The sequence below is a fragment of the Anser brachyrhynchus genome (assembly GCF_964034855.1).
Source record: "Anser brachyrhynchus genome assembly, chromosome: 20".
NCBI classification, from domain to species: domain Eukaryota; kingdom Metazoa; phylum Chordata; class Aves; order Anseriformes; family Anatidae; genus Anser; species Anser brachyrhynchus.
Genome location: NC_137713.1, coordinates 5,180,513 through 5,201,245, shown reverse-complemented (window position 1 = coordinate 5,201,245; position 20,733 = coordinate 5,180,513). Strand labels below are relative to the sequence as shown.

General features: G+C 61.9%; 2 protein-coding genes across 6 annotated transcripts in view; both read right to left on the bottom strand.

Annotated features, from left to right (window-relative positions):
* Window positions 1-247: 247 nt before the first annotated feature.
* Window positions 248-6,411, bottom strand: CORO6 (coronin 6). Of its 4 annotated transcripts, XM_080563270.1 has the most exons (12): window positions 6,184-6,382; window positions 3,976-4,175; window positions 3,241-3,363; window positions 2,662-2,791; window positions 2,379-2,560; window positions 2,102-2,221; window positions 1,740-1,859; window positions 1,288-1,392; window positions 1,059-1,204; window positions 915-972; window positions 597-821; window positions 248-437 (listed from the first exon to the last, which is right to left on the bottom strand). In XM_080563270.1, exons 2-12 carry the CDS (start codon window positions 4,171-4,173, stop codon window positions 315-317), a joined length of 1,530 nt encoding a protein of 509 aa, XP_080419396.1. In that variant the 5' UTR covers window positions 4,174-4,175; window positions 6,184-6,382; the 3' UTR covers window positions 248-314. The 4 variants fall into 4 exon arrangements, with proteins under 4 accessions (XP_080419396.1, XP_080419394.1, XP_080419393.1 ...); XM_080563268.1 differs by lacking the exon at window positions 2,102-2,221 and having other exon boundaries at window positions 6,184-6,411; XM_080563267.1 differs by lacking the exon at window positions 1,740-1,859 and having other exon boundaries at window positions 6,184-6,375.
* A 1,192-nt stretch (window positions 6,412-7,603) lies between these two features.
* The window catches only part of SSH2 (slingshot protein phosphatase 2), a 92,789-nt gene continuing 79,659 nt past the window's right edge, over window positions 7,604-20,733 (bottom strand). For both annotated transcript variants that reach the window (XM_080563255.1, XM_080563256.1), the window contains 3 exons: window positions 19,831-20,031; window positions 14,723-15,566; window positions 7,604-13,471 (listed from right to left, as the gene is read on the bottom strand). In XM_080563255.1, coding sequence (XP_080419381.1) covers window positions 11,519-13,471; window positions 14,723-15,566; window positions 19,831-20,031 — 2,998 coding nt within the window. In that variant the 3' untranslated portion in view covers window positions 7,604-11,518. The remainder of the gene's footprint in view (window positions 13,472-14,722; window positions 15,567-19,830; window positions 20,032-20,733) is intronic.

The following is a 20,733-nucleotide window of genomic DNA, read 5'->3' as shown; positions in this document are numbered from 1 at the left end:
AGGATGCTGGTTCCTGGCTCGCAGGTCCCCAGGGAGGGATGCTCCGGGCACCGAGGTGGGACCCCCCCGTCCCCTGGGTGCCGACGTCCCCGGACGCCTTTTGGCACCCGGGGAGCAGGGTGGGAGCGATGCCCCTGGGGAGAGGGGTGCAGGGGGGGGGGTGGGGGGTGTGGGGGGGCAAAGTTTGGCCCCCTTCCCTGCGGCCTCGGCTCCTGGGGAAAGAACATGGCTCTGGCCTCCTGCCCGCTGCGGGGACTCGGCTTTAATGCCTGCCTCGGGCGGGCGCAGTCCTCGCCCTGCCCGCGGCCACGGCGCTAGTCCGTGCCGTTGGTGAACTGGCAGAGTTTGTGCTCCAGGTCGGAGATGCGCTTCTCCTGCACCTGCACCATCTCCTTCAGGGCACGGATCTCCTCCAGCACCTCTTCCAGGGTGGGCGACTGCGGGGGGGGGGACACACACACGTATATGGGGTCATCGCCCTGCCTCCATCACGGCCAGCAGCCCCCAGGAGAAGGGGACAGCCCCGGTGCCACGTCCCCGAGGGGTGGCACGGCCCCCTGGGGTGCCCAGGAGAAGGAAGCGGGGGGGACACTCACGGAGATGTCGGCATTGGAGTGGCTGCGGCGGGGGCCCGGGGGGGGCCTGTTGTCCAGGATGTTCTTCTTGACCACCTTCAGCTCCCGGTTCTTGACGGGGACGTAGCCGTCCCGCAGCGAGATGAGGATGGGCTCCGCGTCCTTCCCCGACAGCCACTCGTCCGCCTCCAGGGCCGGCTCGGGGCCCGGGGTGTCGGGGTACAGGTCGTCCTGGAAGAGGTCTGACTGCGGGGACGAGGGGGTGGCAGTGAGACGAGGTGTCCCCCACCCCCAAAAAAAAAAAAAATCCCGTCCCCATCAGGGTGCCCAGGGGCTCACCTTGCGCGGCACCGTCATGACGATGGGCTCGCACTTGCGCTCGTGCAGCTTGAAGAACCTGCGTGGGGTGGGGATGGTCAGGGTCTGGCTGCGCCCCCCCCCCCCACACCCCCCAGCCCCCCCCCAGCCCTTCTGGGCCCCCACCTGGCGATCTCGCACTTGCTGACGTCCAGCCCGCGCTTGGGCATGAAGCCCATGCCCCGCTGCGGCTCCTTGCTGCTGTAGGTGTTCAGGTAGTGCACGTAGGGCGCCTCGTCCGTGATCTCGAAGTACCGGATGCTGCTGTCCCCCTACGGGGACGGGGGGGGACAACATCAGCCACCCGTGTCCCCAGGGGTGGGGGGACAGCGAGGGGGGGGCAGCCCGGGGTTACCTTTCCGCACAGGTAGACGATGCTGGAGTCGGCGTCGTAGAAGGGCAGCAGGACCCCGTTGCTGGTGTCCATCTCCTGCAGGGCGATGGGCTCCTCGAAGTTACTCTGCGGGGTCGCAGCGACGGGGGGGGTGAGCAGCAGCCCCGCTCCCCCCCCAGCTCAGTCACAACACGCCTTGGCCACAGCACACTGCGGGGACGGGGACGTCCCCCCCAGGACCCACTGCTCGGCATGCCCCTGCCCCACGCCTGCTTACCTGCACCGGCCCCATTCCTCTTCTGGGGGAGCCCCCCAGCCACCCCAGACACTCCCCACACCCAGGCACAGCACAGCACACACGGGAACTTGGCATGGTTATTTTTTTTGGGGGGGGGGGGGGGCGGGATTCAGGATTGGGGTGGGGACCAGGGGAGCCACGTTCCCGGGAGCATCACTCCATGCGGCCTCGTTACCGGGTCCCACAAGCCCAGCTCCCGCTGGCTCATCCTGGTGAAGCCCGTGGTAAAGATGTGTCCTTCCCGCGTGAAGATGGCCCGCACGGGCCTCAGCCCTTCGTGGGGGGCAAACCTCTCCTGGGGGGGCGGAGGGGGGGGCACAGAGTCAGCAGAGGGCAAGGGGAGGGGGGCGAGGGGAGTCCGGATCCATTCCTGAAACAGCCGCTGGGTCCTGGTCGTGGTGGGCACGCGGTGGGCACGCGGGGGTCCTGGGGGGCGCACGAGGTCCCGGGGAGGGGGGCCCCGCTCGGCACGGCTCGGCACGGCTCGGCACGGCGGGGTCCCCAGCACGGCGCTGGCCGAGCGCCGCCGTCTCGTACCAGGTCCCAGAGGCCCAGCTGCCGCTCGCTCATCTTGCTGAAGCCGGTGGTGAAGATCTTGCCATCGGCCATGAAGATGGCGCGGATGGGGCGGGCGCCGTCGTGCGGTTTGTCTTTCTCCTGCGCCGGCCGTTAGCGGGTTAAAGGCAAACACAGAGACGCGCGGGGGCGCGGGCGGTTAGTAGGGTCGGGCCGTTAGCGGGGCCGCGGGGAGGTGGGTGGCCAGGCGGGGCGGGGGGGAACACGGACACGGGGCCGGGGGGGGGGGGACACTCACCGCCACGATCTGCTGCTTGCGGGGGTCGATGACGCGGACCTTCTTGTCCTTGCAGGTGGTGACCAGGAGGCTGCCGTTGCGGTTCCAGCCCACGTTGTAGATGAGGTCGGTGTGCATGTCCTCCAGCGCCAGCAGCATCTCCCCCGTGCCCACGTTCCAGAGGATCACCAGGTTGTCGCAGCCTGACGAGGACACATGGACGGGTGGACGGACAGACAGACGGAGGCCGTCACCCCGTGGCCGCATCCAGCCGCCCCCGGGGAGCGCGGGGCCAGCGCCTTACCTGCGCTCAGCAGGACGTTGCGCGCCGTGGGGTGCCACGAGATGATGCCCACCCGCTTGGAGTGCCCCTCCAGCGTCACCACCGGCTCCGTGATGCTGCGCACGGGCACGTAGTCGGGGATCTGCCACACCTGGGGGGCACGGAGAGCACAGCGCGGGGGTGGCGACGTCCCCCCGGTGAGCGCTGAGGGCGCCGGAGCCAATTAACATCATCATTAATTGCAGCTCAAGCCACGGGGACGGCAGCGGCGCCTCCATCCCTGGCACCGGCTGCAGCGCACGGGGTGCTCCTGAGCCCGGGGGGGGGGGGGGGACACAAGACGCCATCCTGCCCGGTGCAGTGCACAGCCCCTGGCCCCCCCCCGGCTATTCCTGGGTGCTGAGTCGCCGGGGCGGGTATATTTAGCACAAAGTGCTGCATCATGGAGAGAGCAGCCACCGCCAGCGCGAACGCATGGCACCGGGGCTAAAAATAGGCCGGTGACACTTCGCAGGCTGCGAAGCACAGGAAGGGGGGGGGTCAGGGCCCCCGTCAGCCCCCCCCATGCCCCACCCCACCCCGGGGGGCCGGGCCCCTCACCATGACGGTGGTGTCCTCGGAGGCGCTGGCGATGACGTTGTCGTTGTGGGGGCACCAGTCGATGTCCAGCACGGGCGCCGTGTGCCCCGTCACCAGCGGGTGGTTCTTGTCCACGCGCCCCGTCTGCAAGGCCCGGGGCTCGGCGTCAGTCCCCGGGGGATGGGGAGGGAGAGAAAGGGGGGGGGGGGGCACACGCCGGGACCACCCCCCCGGACCCCAGCACGGCTGCGCTGTAGGGGCTGTGGCACAGAGGGGGGGGACACACGGGGGATGCTGACCACGGGCAGAGCTTTGCACCTGCCTGGGGGAAACTGAGGCACGAGGCCCTGCAGGGAGGTGGAGGGGAGCGACGTGCCTTGGACCAGGCTGCTTTGTGTCCCCTCTGATGGTGGGGGGGGGGCTAAAAGGGGGGGTCCTCAGCCCCTCTGCTGGGGTGGGCAGGGCAGACCCCACCCCACTGTGGTGCCCCCTGGGTGTCGCACGCAGAGGGGGAATTTGGGCAGGGGAAAAAGCAGCCGGGGGGGGGGGGGTCCCACATCACCTCGGTTGCCCCCAGGCCACCAGCCATCATGGGTGCCAACGCCACCCCAGGGTGCCTCTGCCCGGAGCCCCCACATGGGGACGGGGATTTTGGGGCAAAGCTGAGCAGAGCAGAGCCCGTCACCATGCCCTGCATCCCCCCTGCATCCCGGGGCGGGGGGGGGGGCTGTGTCCCAGTGCCCCCCCCCAACTCACCTTGGCGAGGGGCAGGACGATGAAGGCCCCCCCGCCGCCAGACTCCACGATGATGGCCAAGAACTTGGGGTTGACGGCGCAGAAGGAGCTGTCCCACGTCACCTTGGAGACGCGGATGTCCTCGTACATCTGGTCGGCCTTCACCGGCTGCCCGAAGACGTGCCGGAACTTGCTCTGGCGCACCACGCGGCGGCTCATGGCTGGGGGGCGCGGGGTCAGGCCGCGGGCCACCCCCCCCAAATGGCACAGGGGTGTTTCGGCCCCCCCCAGACCCGGCTCTCCAAGGGACCCCTCCATGACCCGGGTACGGGAGGGAGCCCGGGGACATGGCGACGGTGGGGATGGGGGCATGGAGGGGGGCACGGGATGGAGCCTGATGTGCCCCCGGCCCTGTAACAGGGACCTGGGGCAGCCCTGGTGCATTTGGGCGGGTGCTGCAGGGTGCAGGGCACGGGCATCCTGGGGCATGATGCTGTCTGCCCGCTCCATGCCCCATGGCCACGTCATGCCCCATGGCTGCGCCGTGCCCCCCGGCCGTGCTGTACCCCGTGGCCATGGCCGGGGTTGGCACGGGAGCAGCTGCAGTGGAGGAGCGGGGCTGAAAGGAGAAGCCCCGAGGGGACACGGAGGTGCCACGCACCAGCTCACAGCTTGTCCCCTCGTGTCCCATCCCGCAGCAGTGGCCTGAGGTCACCTGGCTTGGTTGTGCCTCCGGTGGTGCCTCCAGCGTCGCCCCCACCCAGGGCTCCCCGCGACCCCCCACTCTGCGCCCCCCCCGCCTGCCCAGCACCGCAGGACCCCGGGCGAGGGCTGGATCCAGCACAGGGTCTGCTGCCGGCACAGCCACACGGCCCCACGTGCACACGGGGTGCAGAGAGGAGCCCCCGGTGCTCGGCACAGCCCTGGGGGGCTCCAGCCCCAGTCACGACCACGCATGCGGTGCCCCCATCACCCCCTCCCCTCCTGAGCCTGCGCTGCTCCCGACACCTGCCTGGGGGCATCGAGCCCCCCGGGCACCCCAAAACCCCCCAAGCTGGGGCTCTGCAGCACCCATGAGCTGCTGACCCCCCCCCGGGGGCACCCCCACATCCTTCTGGGGGCGCAGCCACTGCCGGGGCCATGTCCGGCTTCCGAAGCATGGCCTGTGGGGCAGAGGCAGGAGCACCTCAGCTCTCGGCGTCCCGGCCGGGTGGCTTTCGGCCAGGCCACGTGCAGCACTGAGCTGAGCCGCCTCTGCCGGCTCCCCGTAGGTCCCCAAGGGTCCGTGGCCCTTCAGCATCGCCCCAGTGAGCACAAGAGCCAGGGGTGGGGGTCCCGGAGCTGGCACTGCTGGTGCCCCCTCCCCACTGCCCCAGGACAGGGTCCCCAGCGCAGGGGGACAGCGAGGGGGCTCCGTTGGGGGACACCCTGCGGGTGCTGCGCAGAACCCAGTGGGAGCGTGGCTTGGGGTGCAGATGGGGACAGGGAGGGGGGGGACGGCCCGGCTGGTGGGGCAGGGTGCAGGTGGGGTGCGTGCGGGGCGTAGGTGGGGCGTGCACGGGGGGTGTGCGCGGGGTGTGTGCAGGAGGGGTGCAGGCAGGCAGACGGGGTGCGGATGGGCGCGGGCTGGGTGCAGGCGGGTGCAGGCAGGGAGCAGGCAGGTGCACGTTGGGTGCAGGAGGGTGCCGGTGGGGTGCCGGTGGGTGCAGGCAGGGAGCAGGCGGGTGCAGGCTGGGTGCAGGCTGGGTGCTGGTGGGTGCGGGCTGGGTGCAGGCGGGGTGCCATCGGGGTGCCAGCAGGTGCAGGCTGGGTGCAGGCTGGGTGCACGCTGGGTGCAGGCGGGTACAGACAGGGTACAGGCGGGTGCAGGAGGGTGCAGGAGGGTGCAGGAGGGTGCAGGAGGGTGCCGGCTGGGTGCGGGTGGGTCCGGGCGGGGTGCCGGCGGGGTGCAGGTTGGGTGCCGGCGGGGTGCGGCGGGCCAGCCCCCCTCCCGGCCGTGCCATTACGTTGCCACAATTGAATCCGCAGCGGCTGCCCGGCCGCCCGGAGGTCACTTTCCATTTATAGCCATCTCCCGCCGGGCGCGGGCGGGCGGGCGAGGGGCCGGGGGCCCGGCACCCCGCACCCTGCTCCGGCCGCCCCCTCCCCCGGGGCTCCCCGGCTCCCTCCCCTCGCCCCCCGCAGCCCGGCTCGGCTCGGCCCCGGCCCGGCCCGGCCCCCGTTTCCCACCTGCGCTCCGCGGCTCCTGCGCGCTGCGCCCCGCTCGGCTCCGCCCGGGCTCGGCCCCGTTCCCGTAGCCCCGGCCCCGGCCCCGGCCCCGGCCCCGGCCCCGGCCCCGCTCCGCCCGGCTCGGCTCGGCTCGGCTCGGCGCGGCTGGGCTGGGCGCGCAGTGCCGCTGCCGCAGGGAACAGCTGAGCCGAGCCGGGAGCCGGGGCCGGCACGGCCCCCCCGCGGCGGGCACCGGGAGGAGGCGGAGGGGTAGCGGGGAGGGGGGGGGGGGGGGGGCCGGCCCCGCCTGCCCCGCTCCGGCCCCTGCCCGCCCCCACCCCTCTCTCGAGCCCTGCCCCACGAGCCCCAAATCGGGACGGGGATGGGGAGGGGGTGCCCGAAGCCCCCCGCACGCTGGGAGGGAGCTGGGGAGGGGGGGTGCAGGGAGAAGCCCCCCCACCTTGTCCCCTTCCCACCCCGCAGCATCCTCCCCGCAGCGCAGAGCCCCTCCCGGGCCCCCCCCCCCGTCCGCAAGGTGCTCGGCCCCAGCACAGCCCGGAGACCCCAACCCCAAACCCCCTCGGGGATCACGGCCGTGGGATGGCTCCGGGGGGGGGGTCCAGCACCCCCGCACCCCCCCCCCCCCAAGGGTGCTGCAGCCCGGGGGGTGAGCCCCCACGCCAGGCTTTGGGATGGTTGCGGGGACGCTCGCGGGCTGCCTTTAGGATTCAGCAGAGCCCGGCCCCGCAGGGATGCCCTGGCCCAAGGGGATTAAGGGATTGTAGGGCTGGGGGAGCTGGGGGGGGGCAGCCCTGGTTCCTGGAAAGGCAGCGAGCGCTGGACCCTACAAGGGCACCGAGCGGAGCCGGGCCCAGCATTGGCTGAGGCGGGCAGGAGGGGGCAGCTGGCGGAAAGGCAGGGAGAGGTGACAGCCTGGGCCGGCCTGCCAAAGGGGTGGCGGGGCGGGAGGGGGCTGCAGGGGCGCCCCCACACACCTCGTCCCACCATGGTCCCAGCTCGCTGCGTGCTTGGGGCTGGGGCACGGAGTGAGCCCCGCATCCCGTGTCCCCAGCACCTCATCCCTGGCAAGTTGGGAGAGGCCCCAGGAAGCCTTTTCCCAAGGGGTGCTGGGGGAGCGAGGTGGGACGGGGCACCCCAAACCCCCCCAAACCCCACAGCGATGGCCCCCACACCCCAGCCCCTTGTCTTGGGCCTGGATTCGGCTCCCACCACAGCCCCGTGGCACAGGGAGCCCACAGGAGAGCAGCTGGGGCTGGGCTCCTGGGTCCCCACGCAGGCCCCTTGTGGCAGGGGAGGCCATTTACCCCTCCGGCGGGGGCCACAAGCGAACCCCAGAGCCCCCCTCCTGTCCCCACTCCGCCAGCAGCAGGGATCACCCCCCCCGTACCCAGTCCCAAGCAGGAGGCAGCGCGCGGACGTCGTCGTCAAAATAAAACTTTATTCATTCGGTAACAAGAACATTGAATCTGCACATCAGTGCACGAGTTCACATTTAAAAACAGCTGAGCACATCGGTCGTAGGTCTGTAGGGGAAGGGGACGATCCCAGCCACTGCGGGAGGTCCGGGGGGGGCCGACAGAAGCGCTCCGCTCCCCTCCCTGGTTTGCAGCCCCGGGGGGGCTCGTGCTGCCCCACGGCCGTCCCGACAAACCCCCGCACGGACATCGCATCTCCAGGAAGGAAAAGACAAGGCACCGGCACTCGCATTCGTGCCAAGGGAGATGTCTGCAGCGCGGCCGGGCTGGGGGCACCGCTCGTGGCACTGCCAGAAGGTGGCCGAGCCCCTGCCCAGCCCGACCCCGGCTCCCAGCTCTGCCCGCACCAGCAGGGGCTCGGGGCTCCGGCCCCTTCGCGCAGAGCTGGGATGGGATTAAGGCAGGAGGCACCGTGCTGGGAGCAGGGACCCGCTGCAGGTGTGGCTTCCTTGTCCCAGCAGGGCTGCGGGGCAGCAAGGGCGAGCGGCACCGCGGTGCCCACACCGAGTCCGAGCGGTGCCGGGTGCCACTGGGCTCCTTTCCCCGGGGCCCTTTCCAGCAGGGGGACACGACCCAAAATCCTCGCCCGGCTTCGAGCCCAAGGGAGCCCGAAGCGGCGTCACCTCCTGCCACCCGCTGGGACCGTGCCCCCCGGAGAGGGCCGAAGGGGAGAGATCTGTACAGGTGGCGACTTCTCAGCAGACCGGACGCACGCGCACACACACACACACACCATCGAGTGCAACAGAACGCAGTGTAAAAACCAGTTTCACGCACACACTATCCGTTTGTGCAAGGCTCACACGTTACAGTACAGCCGGAGATCAGGCGGGCAAGGGGGGAGGCAATGGCTGAGATATTGTACAGGAGTCAATGTAAACAACAAAGCGTCCTCCGAGAGGGCTTCGCGAGAGACCAGAACAGCTGCTTTGTACAGAAATGCCCTTAAAACAACGCGTTCCTCCTAGCCCCCCCCCCGTCAGCGAGGCTCGTCAGCTGCCGAGCGCTCTGGAGATGCTGCTCCTTCCCTCGGGGAAGGCGCTGCTCCTCGCCAGGCTCAGCGGGGCGCAGGAAGCACTGGGGTGGCCGCGGGGACCAGGGGCGAGCCTGCGGCACGGAGAGGGGACAACTGTCCCCGGGCAGGGACCTCTGAGCCCAGGCACTCGCCAAGGACCTGGGAGCTGCGTGCGCTGCCCCCCTCCAGCCCGCTCCCCTTCTGCCATCGAGTTCAGAGCCTCCAGCCCCCAAGGCCTTCATCACTCTGCAGGAGAGGGACCTGCCCTGCCTGTCCCCAGAGCCGCGGACAAGGGTACGGCACGGCACGGCTCCCCCCGGCTGGAGCACCCGGAGAGGAGCGGAGTACTGGGAGTACCAGCGCTGCTGGTCTGCAAAAAGCAGGCATCGGATCAAGCCGGGCAAAAAGAAAACCCCAAACCGTCACCTTCCTGATCCTCGCTCTGAAGGGACAAATTACACCCGGGACTTTCCCCCCCCAGCAGATTCTCACCCTCTGGAGCACCCTGTCCTTCTGCCCCTGTGGGCAGCAGGGTCTGCGGAGGGTGGTGGGGGAGGCGAGGGCTGAAATTGCCCTTCGCCAGGTGACACGAGGCCCTTGGCCTTTCCTCACTGCCCGCCCGGCTCCAAAGCCAGCTGGAGCTGGCTGGGAGAAGCCAAACGTCTCCCGGTGCCCCAGAGGAGGAGGTGGCCTCCCAGCTCAGGGCCTTGGGTGACTCGCAGCGAGTTGGCCCAGGACGCCGTGCTACCTGACCCCCGCGGGGCCCTGCTGGGCCACCTCGGGCTGCGCTCCAGCCCGGGCTGTGCGCACGCGGGGTGCGAGCACAGTCCAGGCAAGGAAGCAGATGGTGCCTCGGATCTAGAGGAGGGCAGGGAGGTGGGATCCTGCCCCAGGCTCACCTCACCTTGCACACTGCTAGGATCTGCCCTGACACGGGACACTGGGGAGCTGCAGGGCTCCAGCTGCCCCTCTCCTGGGGGGACGGGTGCTGCTTCCCAATACTCTGCCACGCTCCGGGGCCATGAGCTCCTCTGCGGCTGGAGCTGAGCTCGTCTCTGCAAGGCTCTGCAGCATCGGTGCTGCTTTCTAGGCACGGCCTTGTCCGCTGCTCCTCCCACCCCATGTCCTCTCCGTGCCGGGCTTTCAGCAGCTGGAGCCATTCTGCATCTTCTCGCTGCTGCGCTCCTCCTGGGAGCAGGCCTGGGCCGGCGCCAAGCACCAGCTCAGACACGCCGTGCGTGCCCTGCCATAGCCCTGCCACGGGACTGCAGACAGGACCCAGAGCTCCCCTGCAGCCCTCAAGTGCCTTTTTCTCTGCTCCCGACAGCAGCCGGATAATTTGTGGATATGCACGGCTGGAAAGGAGGAGTTTGGATTTAGCCAAACTGCTGGGGAACCGTAAATAACGAGCTGAAATTTGGAGCAGGCGCTGCGTGCGCGCAGCGGCACGGCTCTCGGGGGAGGCAAGAACCTGCAGAATGGCTCGGAGCGGGCGTGGGGACGGCCGTCCACGTCCCGCTGGCACTTCTGAAACCCAGCTTCAGGCAGGGGGAGATGGGCAGAGGCGCAGCCCCCCTCCTGCCGCAGGGTGACAGGGGTGAACGCAGGACCGGAGGGGAGGGGACACATTTGGCAAAAGCCAGCATCGAGGCTCACTTGTGGAACGGGAAGACGGCTTAGAAAGTAAAATCCACTCCGTTTCTGTGCAGATTACAACGAAGAGCACTGAGTGCGAGTTAGGTGGTTTTGTTTTCCAGTTTACAGAATGCAGTCTTGCCCTTTAAAAAAAATAGAAACAACAACAAAAATCTATATAAATACCATATGTACAACAATTCAGGCAAAAAAAAAAGAGAAAAAAAAAGACTTCCAGAAAAGATCTTCCCTCCGGGTTGAGTGGTAGGAGTGACAGCAGAGAGGACAAAGCTTTGCATTCAGGAGGGGAATACATCGTGTAACAATTTTAACAGCCTCTAGGTCGGGAAGCGAACAGAAGTGCCTGTGAGCAGGGCGGGGGGAGAGGAAAACTCAGGCAGCACGAGACCAGACCAGGGTTCGGGTGGAGGGGAGGCAGCAGGAGGGCAGAGGACAGATGATATGGCCATGAACTTGGAAGGCCCACAGCAGTATTCAAGTAATGGAAGGGTTCACACCCTAACGAGGCGTTTGTTTTAGAAGAACACCCTGGTTTTGTGGGCTCTGGCTGGGGTAACAGAGGATGGGGCAGCTGGCGGAGGAGCTGTGCCCCCACAAAAGGGGGGCTGAGATGTGCCGGGGGGCTCGGAGCCCACCCCGCGCACTCCTCGCCAGCAGAACCGAGCCTGGGGGCTGGTCCTGGAGCAGCTCCGTACGAGACCTGCCAGCACCGCGCAGTTCCAGTCTGCAGAAAGAAAAGAAAGGCCGAACAAAGGGGTCTTGGCACAGCCTTCACAGTTACGTGGGCTCTCGAGCCCAGCTGCCCAGCACCATTTCGTGGCACGGGGAAAATTCAAGTCAGAGACTAGGACCTGGTTCTAAGCCACATTCCACCTTGCCGAAGCGAGCCGATAGCAGGTTTTGCTGGATAAGGGTGTTCTTTTAAAACAAACTAACAAAAAAAAAGAACATTTGAGGTTATCTGAGTTAATAAAATTTAAAAAAAAAAACAAAAACAAAACCAAACAGTCCTGCAGTCAGAGTCACACACAGAAGAACCAACCCACACCTACATGCGCCAGGAACAGTCAAATGACAATATATATATAAAATTAACCCATAAAGTGCATGATCCTTATATTACACCTGCCCCTTGCGTGAACGCAACCACGCGGGTTCTCTGTACGAAATGGCAGCCGAGGGCTCGGGATCACATAGTATTATAGAGGGGATTGGTTGTCCGCTTTTTATCATTGGTCTTTTTGAGTCTCCTCAAGGGGTGAGTTCTACCGTGCTGCTGCCGGGGGGCGACAGCCGGGCCCCGCGCTGCCGACAAGGAGTCCAGGAGCAGCGGAGGACCCTCCGAGGAGGTAGTCCACGTCGGAGCCGTGCCGGGAGCCAAGCTCTGCTGGCTGGAGCCACAGTCTTTGGCGTACTGAGCCAGCGGTCGCTCCACCGGCTTGCTCTGGGCAATGCACTCGGCTGTTCTGAGCTGCTCTACGAAATGCTGAGCAGGTTGGGGATCCCGGAGGGCGGGCGGGGAGGAGAGGCGGTGCTTCCCCCACGGGCTCTCCAAGCCCTCCTCCAGCCTCCCCCCGCTGAAACCTCGACCCAGGGCGACGCAGGTGAGAAGCACGGGGTTGGCGTTGGAGGAGGCCGACTCCCTCTGGGATAAGTCATCCTTGGAGAGGTCCAGGCAGTCCAGTTTGGCCAAGGATGCGGAGCGTTTCATGTGGGAAGGCGTGGTGAGCCCCGCGTGCCGGATCCGTGCTTCTATTTCCTTTGCCCGCTGCTTGACCAGTCCGGGGCTGTTGCTGCGCTCCTCCACGCTGTGGCTGCTGGAGCTGTGGGGGAGGCCGTAGCAGAGGAAGGAGATGTCCAGCAGGTTCATGTTTTCGGCGTGGTGGCTGGATAAGTCCTCGCCGCTCAGCTGCCTCGAGGAGCCAGCACTGCCCCGGCACGGAGGCTGGCTGCTGTCCCTGAACGGGAGATCTGCATCTCCCTCAGCGCCACACGGCGCCACTGGCTCGTTGTCTGTACTCGTGCTCTGCTCGGTGACGCCTTCCAGGTGAACTAAGCACGGGTACGACGAGCGATCGGGGCTGGCCGAAGGCGTACTGGCCACCTGGGCAGAGGGGGAAGCAGCACCGAGGTGAAGAGAGAGCCCACCACCTTCCTCGCTGGGGCTGCCCCGGGCGGAGGTGGCTTGCTTTTGTACCGCGTGCTCTGGCAGTGACAGATTTACCAGCGTCGGAGCTCCGGGACAGGTCGGTGCCTTCTCAGAGCACAACGAAGGGTTCAAGTTTTCATCTAGCGGAGGGACGGCCGCGGCCAGCTCGCCGCCCGCGTCGGCAGCCCTGACCGTGGGAGTGTACTCGATGATTTCGATTCTTTTGGGGAGGAGCGAAGGCAGCGCCGGCTCTTCCGTGCCATCAAACGAGACCACCGTCCTGCGCTCTTGCACCGGCACCTCCTGCCCCGGGCTGGGCTCTGCGGGCAGCGGGTCCCGCGCAGGGTTGGCGCGGGGCACGGGCGGGTGCCTGCCTGCAGGCTGCTCTGCCCCCGGGGGCAGCAGCTCCTCGCTCCGTGCCCTGTCCTCCTCTGGAGCCAGCTCCAGGGGCGGCTCCTCCGTCTTCCCCCGCGGCAGGAGCTCGGCAGCAGCGGAGTCATTCCTGGAGTTCTTGCGGGTCGGTAAGACACAGACCGGAGGCACGTGCTGGTGCTCCTGCTCCTGCCTCAAGCGCTCCTCGAACTCCAAGGTGGCTCGCCGGACGGAGCCGGGGCACCACTTGGGCTCCGTGTTGGCGCTCTGCTGCTCCCCCGCAGGGCTGCTCTCCTCCAGGTCAGACTTACAAGAAGAGAGCTGCGGCGAGGGGGCAGCGTCTCGCTCAGCTTGCAGAGGGTCCCTCTCCTTCTCCTGGTGTCCAGCGCAGGCTCCCTCGCTCTGTTCCACCTTTTCCGACGCCCAAACCGCCTCCACCGGCAGGTCGTGCACCGTGTTCCTCTTTGGTGTCTGGGTGGCGTTGGCTGAAGCCTCCTTCTGCTGGGCAGGTGCTGCTCCCTGGTTGATGGACTCGATCTCCGTGATGATTTCCTTCACAGAAATCGCGTTTTCTGAGTGGGACTGCGTGAGATGGCCCGCGCCAGGCAGCTCGGGGACCTCCTGCAAGGCACAAACAGGGGAATTACAAACGGGTCGGCTGTGCTGACACACAGCAAACTGCCTAAAGGCAATGGGGGAGCACCCCCCTAAAGGAACAGAAAGCACAAGTGCTAATGTGCAAGTGCACAGAGGTTACCAACACAGAAACAATATTGTCTCTGGGACTGCGCTTAACATATTCCGGGCTGGATTTCCACCTGGGCTGAGATTTAGGAATTGTTATTTCATTGCCATGAATTCCAAAGGAATTTTTTTTCCCTAAATAAAGTTTGGTTAACAAAAAAAAAAATCCAGACACTGCTAAAAGTGCAGTTTTGAACTGAAAACGTGAAAGATTCTGCTCACGCAGGGGAGTGAACAAAAAAAGAATAGCCAAGCACTGAAACACTCCCCGAGGAAAACGGCCAGAGAGGCTCCCCCAGCAGCACAGACGCTCCTTCTGCCAAATCGCAGGAGAGAGCGCCGGCCTCTTGTGTTTGGAAGAGCCTTATTGCCTCACATGGAGATGGAAAAGATTCAAGCAATGCAGGGTGGAATTTAAATAAGAGAGGCTCCTAGAAAAGGATGGCCCTGGACACCATCAATCCCTGTGGGAGCCCTGCAGGGTGGAAAGCGATTAGGAGAGAAAGGTACCTAAATTCAGAGGTTGCTAAGTTCTGTCAAATCTCTCTCTGCCCCAGGAGAGAAGCCAACCACAACGTGCCCCACTCCATCACCCTGGGCCCAAACAGACTCATTTTATTCCATCAGTGGAAGCTCTACACCTGCCCCAATTTACTGTCTCAGTGCTGGTGCTTTCCAACCAGGGAAAGACGCCAGCTTTGTCCCATTATTTGGTGGATTCCTCAAGTCAGATGAATAGCCGCGCAGATTCAGGATGCTGGCTGGCCTCGACTGTTCAGGGTTCAGCTGCATTAATGGGTCAAGTCCCACCTATCCGCTCTCCCGATGTGAAACTCAAAAATAAGTTTCTCATGAGAACAGCAGACCAGGTCAGGGCAGGGCTGACTCAGCCAGTGCCCTGCCACGGCCAGTAAACAGATGTTTAAGGAAAAAAAATGCAGAAAATGGCAAGTATCTAAACACAAAAGAAAAGGGTAAGTTATCTAGCAACCCCACCCCCGAGGGCCGCCCTGTTCACTGATGGCTAGACCTAGAAAATCCCCTGCCCGCAGCAAGCTCCCAGCAGGAGAACTACCCGCAGACACGTTTGAGCAGTACTTCCTAAAAAAACAAGCGAGTTATTTTAACCTTTTGTTGCTCTTCATCTGTGGAAGAGTCATCGGATGCCTGAGGGGAATTTCCAGAGCTGTTCCTCCGAGCATCTGCACCCACGTCTGCAGCTGGGGGAACTTCCAGCGCGGGCACCCTGGAGACCCCGTTCCTTCCACTCCCTTGCTCCTCTGTCCTGGAGTGGGAGCACGTGCGTGACCTGCTCTCCTGAGAAAGCTCCACGAATTTCTCTAAAGCGCTGAAGAAATCAATCCTGTCTGTGCTGAGGTCTGTCACTTCGGGCTGGGCGTTCTGCTGGGGACTGAGGGAATTCTGGTTTGGGGACTGGGGGAAGTCTTTTAAGCACGAAGTGAATTCTTCCATGGGAACCAAGTGCACGTTCATATCAGGTTTAAGGGCATCTTTTTCTAGGTCGTCCACCGTCAAATCCGGGAACTCTGTTATTTCCAAGGGGCGCTGGAGCTGCATTAAGGCCTCGGAAGCATGGCAGTTATCAGTGGGGACAGAATCTACACAGCACCCTGCCGTACAGCCATTGATGTTGTTCAGGTTCAGCTTGTCCTCCATCTGCTCAGCGTGGAAGTCTCTACACGTGAACTCCAGGTGGATCCTCCTCTCCTTCACGCACGTCTCCTCGATCATGTTCGCATCCTCAGGGAGCTGCTGCTCCCTGTCCAGCTCGGCCGAGTAGATGGGAGACATCGGCTGCTGGTTGTCGTTGGTCTTGGCCTCCGAGATCTGGTCAGCCGAGCTGGTGATCTCCTTTTTGTTCAGCTCCAGCCCGGACTTGCAGATGGGCTCGTGATGGTCTGAGAGGTCGCTGTCCGAGTGCGAGCGCCACAGTTTGTTATGCCGCTGTTTGCTGTGGGAAAGAGGAGCAGAGGAAACACTGAGCTGTGTTTTCACATACCAGGGCCAGACCCACCTTGTTCTAAGAGGATGCAGCCTACATGAAAAGCCGTGACAAATACCAGAGTCATCGACCACAACTGCAGCTTAACCTAAACATTTCAGGGCCAAACCTGCTGCTGGAGAGGTTGATCCAACACCAAGCCACTTTCCAGCCCCTAAATTCCACTGCACTGTTCTGCTCCACACACACGTACTCCCCAGCAGTATTTTATCACTCTACTCAATCAATTGCAGCATTTAATTGACTACAGAATCTGGTTCTTTCTCAGCCAACACACACTTTTCCATCTGCTAGCACGTAAGCACTGGCCAGAAGGGACAGGGTCCCTGGTCCTGGATGGTGGCACTGAAGTCCCATTCCTTGTGGCTCTTTCTTTGAATAACTTCAGTGGTCAATACCCAGGTCCCGGTAACCAAAAAGGGCTCTGTGCGAGTGTACATGTGTGAGCGAGACGGGAAAACACAGAAGACATCCTCTACAGTCAACAAGCAGCCCCAAACACCACCTGCTTTTCCACAGGAAGGAAGGTCAAAAGTTCTCCAGCTCTTGGAAAGCCCCTTTAGAAAGGTCTGAGCAGTCACAAAGCTAAGCAGTGCCAGCAACACTGCACCACCTTCATTATTTCCACCTGCCAAAAAAAAAAACCAGCCCATGTTCTGGGCTTACAGAGAGCAAAGGAGGCAACTTCTCGCCGTGAAACCACACCAGCTGGCCACATCTGCCAGGGCTTTGCGGAGTGACCACGGCCACAGGGCTGTGCTTCCACCGCTTGCCCCTAGGAGGAGAGCAGATACCACAAAAAGTCCTCGAACCTGCAGGAGACTTGGCCCAAGCTCCCTCGTCCCCTGCTAAGTGTGAGCAGGCGCTCCCAGACACATCCACTGGCTGCAGTAAGTTAATTAACAGATGCTATTGAACTAATTATAATGCAGCAATTTAGTTGTGGGTGCCCAACAGCTAAGGAAAACAATCCATCGTGGATTTAGCTTCCTAGCCCCATAAACCAGCTGCAGCCTTCGCGTGTGGCACGGGGCAGACCCGGGTCCTTTCAGAGGAGAGGAAGAGGAAGGTCAAGACTGGATGCTGCAAGGCACTGCTGCGGGGTGCACGAGCTCCATCCCTAACGGGGTTTGGAGCAAAGCAGGACACCGGCACCAGAACCAGGCCTGTCCGTGAGGGAGGCTCCTGCTGAGGCTCCATACAGGATGCCAAGGATTGCCCGTGTCTCTGCTTGGGAGACCTGGGGAGAATTGCTGATGTTTTCTGAGCATCAGCGGTGCTTCAAGCCCTTCCTAACACCCTCCTCAAGCTGTCCACCAGAGCTACCCCAGCTCCCCGCACGGGTCCAGTCCTGCCCGTGGCTCAGCACCTCTTGCTGGGGCACTTCCAGCCCTGCTGCTTCAGTGCTGTGCTGTGCCTGCGATCTGAAAGTCAAAATTGCCTCTGTGCACGGACAAACCAAACGTGCTTAGCACAGCCTTGACCTGCGAATCAAAGCAGATGTCAGCCACCCCGTGGAGGTGCATCGCATCCGGTTAGCTTGTCATCTCACGCTTCCTCCAGCCTTACAACCTGCGAGAGGTGCTAAAAACTGGCCTAAGAACAGGAGCCCACGGCCCTTCCTGGAGCCCACAGGCACCTCTTGACCTTCTCGGGATGGGGAGAACAGCTCATGGCCATGCTAGCACTGGACCTGGAGCCCCTCACGGCACCCCTAAGCTGCAGCCAGGTCTCCAGGCTCCCATGTAAAGCCACTGCTGCTGGGTCACAAACTGCACAAGGACAGGCGATGCCAAGCACTCTTTTGCTGCAACTTATCCATAACTAATAGAAGAAACGGAGCTAGCTCAGCCCCTCTGTCACTATCACCGGAGGGAGGGGATGGTTTAACCAGCCCCAGGAAGTACAGTCGTTCCAAAGCCCAGCACACGTGTTGTTGTGCAGGCAGGGGGTTTTCGTTTTACAGCTGGAAAACATATCCCAGTTGCTGTAAGCCCAGCACAGAACTGTAACTAGATAGTGCGAGCACATGGCTGCCCTCCCAGACCTTCCCTCTGAAATCTGAGCAGTCACATGAGCGTGAATCCGACGGTTTCTTGTTTTTTGTTTTTACCTGGCCTGGAATACCACGGGAATAAACAAGGCAGCCAGAGGGCAACGCTAAATAACAGCCAAGAAAGGGGAGAAAAAGCAGTTAGAGCCCAGGAAGGAACCACATAAAGGAGGGCCGTTTCTGCAGCACAGAGGCTATTCCTTGCTTCAGTGAAGCTTCCTTTACTGCAGGCTTTTTAGCCCTCCACGCACAGATGTAATGCACTGTTCTTGCATTTTTTAAAGCCTCACGAGTAATTGTGTTCGTATGGGGACTTGCAGAGTAGGTCAGGAGCTGTGGTGTGCTCAAGTGGGAGGGGAGCCACACACCATGCAAATGTTGGCAGCAAGAAAGATTTACCTCCCGAGGAAAAAAATACTGAAAGAGACGGGGGGGAAAAAAAAACATCCTTAACCAGAATGTTTGTACAGGGTGGCTTTGTACGCGTGCCACCAGCCAGCAGGCTGACAGATTCCCTGAAGCGATTGCAGTGCTGAGGGCTGGAAGATGTGCTACACCGGCTGCTACCAGCCTAGGGCTCTTCGCAGGTGTTCAGCAACCTGTGAAGGTTGCACAGGATGTCGGTGTGCTTTTCCCATCTGAAAAGCTTCTTTTTTGTCCATCCAGTTCACCCCAGAGAGATCTAATTTCCTAGCCTGCCAGCACTATGTAGCACACCACTGCGGTCAGGTCACCTCTAGCTCAGGGTTAAGCACTGACCTTTATTTACTGGTACCAGCAGTGGCATCACATGAGGCAGCCAAGGCAGGTGTGGTATCTGTCTCAAATGGTTTCCTCAGTGCAGGAGAGCACAATTTCTTAAAATATCTATTTGACTATGACCTATCCTGATAATCCTGCTTTTTCAAGTAGGAAGAGTCACTGCTGCAGCCAACGTTTGTGGAACAGGGAAGAGGTGGAGGACAAAGATCCCGTGGGTGCACCTGAACAGGGAATAAATGAGCTGGGAAGAACCCTCAGGTTGCTCGTCTGTGCTGACAGGGAAAGAGGAAGCATACTTCAGTGACAGGAGGAACTCACACCAGGGGTTTGGTGTAAAAAACAGGAATCCAGACCTGGCCCAGCAGCAGAGATGACAAGAGTGCTGGAAGCAGGTGGACAGAGAAATCCTGAGCACAGAAAGGGAAGGGAGGTCTTTGCAAGTGGATAGGAATGACCACAGGGACGAAATAAGATGAGGACAGAGACGAGAGATGGAGCCCTGGGTGCCCTGAAGATAGCACACGAGTACCTGAACTGTTGTGAAGAACAGCAAAGGGCAGGCACGTTTCAACCGCACTAAGAAGCTGTGAAATACTTGGGTCAAAACATGCTAAGAGCCACCTCCCGTGGCAGGAGGGGCACAGCTTGGGTAAGTTCTGCTTGAAATTGCTCCCCTGCAAGGCACACCAGGATCCCAAACAAAATACCGTAATCTGGTGAAACACAGAGTATCACTACCTCCTTCCAGCTGATCACGTGGAAGCATTGCTTAACAGAGCTTACAAGCAGATTTCTCAGAAACTTGCAATATTTATGTCTTTTTGCTAATCAGGTGATAGGTTTGGGGTTACAACACCCTTGCCCATACCCAGGCCCAGCTCCAGACCAGCCTCAGGACTCCATGCAGGAATAAACACTGCTGTTGCAATGCACAGAACATCCTGTCCCCTCCCCTAACACCAACACTCACCAAAGGGATCTAAATAAAACCGCACCAGCTGCTGAGGAGGGGCATGTTCAACGGGGAACTGCAAGGCTGAGATGGAGACAAAGCGACTTCCCTGCCAAGTGATGTTACAAGCAATGGGGACATCATTTATCTCTGCTGGAGCCTGCACAGATCTGAATGCTGCACTCAGATAGCAGTTCACGGGATGCTACTCTCCAAAAATAAAAACCAACCAACAACCCTAGAAGCCAAACAGGCTCCTGAAAGCTCTTTATTACACCTATTTTCCCAAGCTCAGCTGAGATAACCCAGGCAAACAGAGCACTATCTTTCCCCAGATAATCATGACCTTACATAATGCAGCGATGGAAGTTCTAATTAAAATAACAGTCAATCATTTAAGTGCTACGACTTAAAATGGGTAAATCCAGGTCACTCCTTCCACTCACCTGGCCAGCAGGATCCCTTGGTATTCCTCCAGCTGCCGCATGAAGCTGGGGTTGGGCTTGGTGACGGTGCGCCGCTCCTTCACGTAGTCGTAGGCCCTGTCCAGGTTCCAGCCGTACTCCTTCATGGCGTAGGCGATGACCGTGGATGCCGAGCGGCTCACTCCCATCTTGCAGTGCACCAGGCACTTCGAACCATTTTTCCTGAAGCAGGAGAAAGGCAAAGGGAGTCATGAAGCAGAAAACACAGCCGCTGAGAAGCTTAAGAAAATAGCAACTTATCTCCCTGAGCATTATCAAACACATTTTCAACACTGTGGCCTCGCTTGTTGTCTCTTGGATGCGATCTGGTAATCCAATTTACAAACTGAAGCAGGACACACAAAAAGTGAAGAACAAGATCTTAATATTCTGAACAGGCTTTGTTACAAGAGCTCTTCCAAAGCTTTTATCACAAAAGTGGACAAACATCAGCTGTTACGAAGACTGCTGAAGACTAATATGGCATCCTTGCACTACTGACAACATATTGGGTTTGGCCACTGGCTAGACAAAACCAACACCGCCTTGGTCTGGTGTTAGAAACCCTGCCTAGCCCCCTCCCAGAGCTCTCTCCCTATTGAGAGGGATTTTTCTCATTGAAAGGAAAGCAAACAGAGCCTTTGAACACGATGAGCAGCCACTCTGCCTGGGGAAGGCTGGTCCAGGCAGCGCCCAAAAGGGCAGCCAGCACTCGGCTCCAAGGAATTCAGAAGTGTTTCTTGGCCATGAAATAGGAGGAGGGAGGCAAGCGGGCCCTTATCTGTCTGCTCCGTGCACTGGGCAGCACTGGTGCAGAGCAGGATGAGAAGATTTTGATTTGGCACCTAGAATTTTCTCCACTAAGCGCCAGGTTTCCCGACTGCC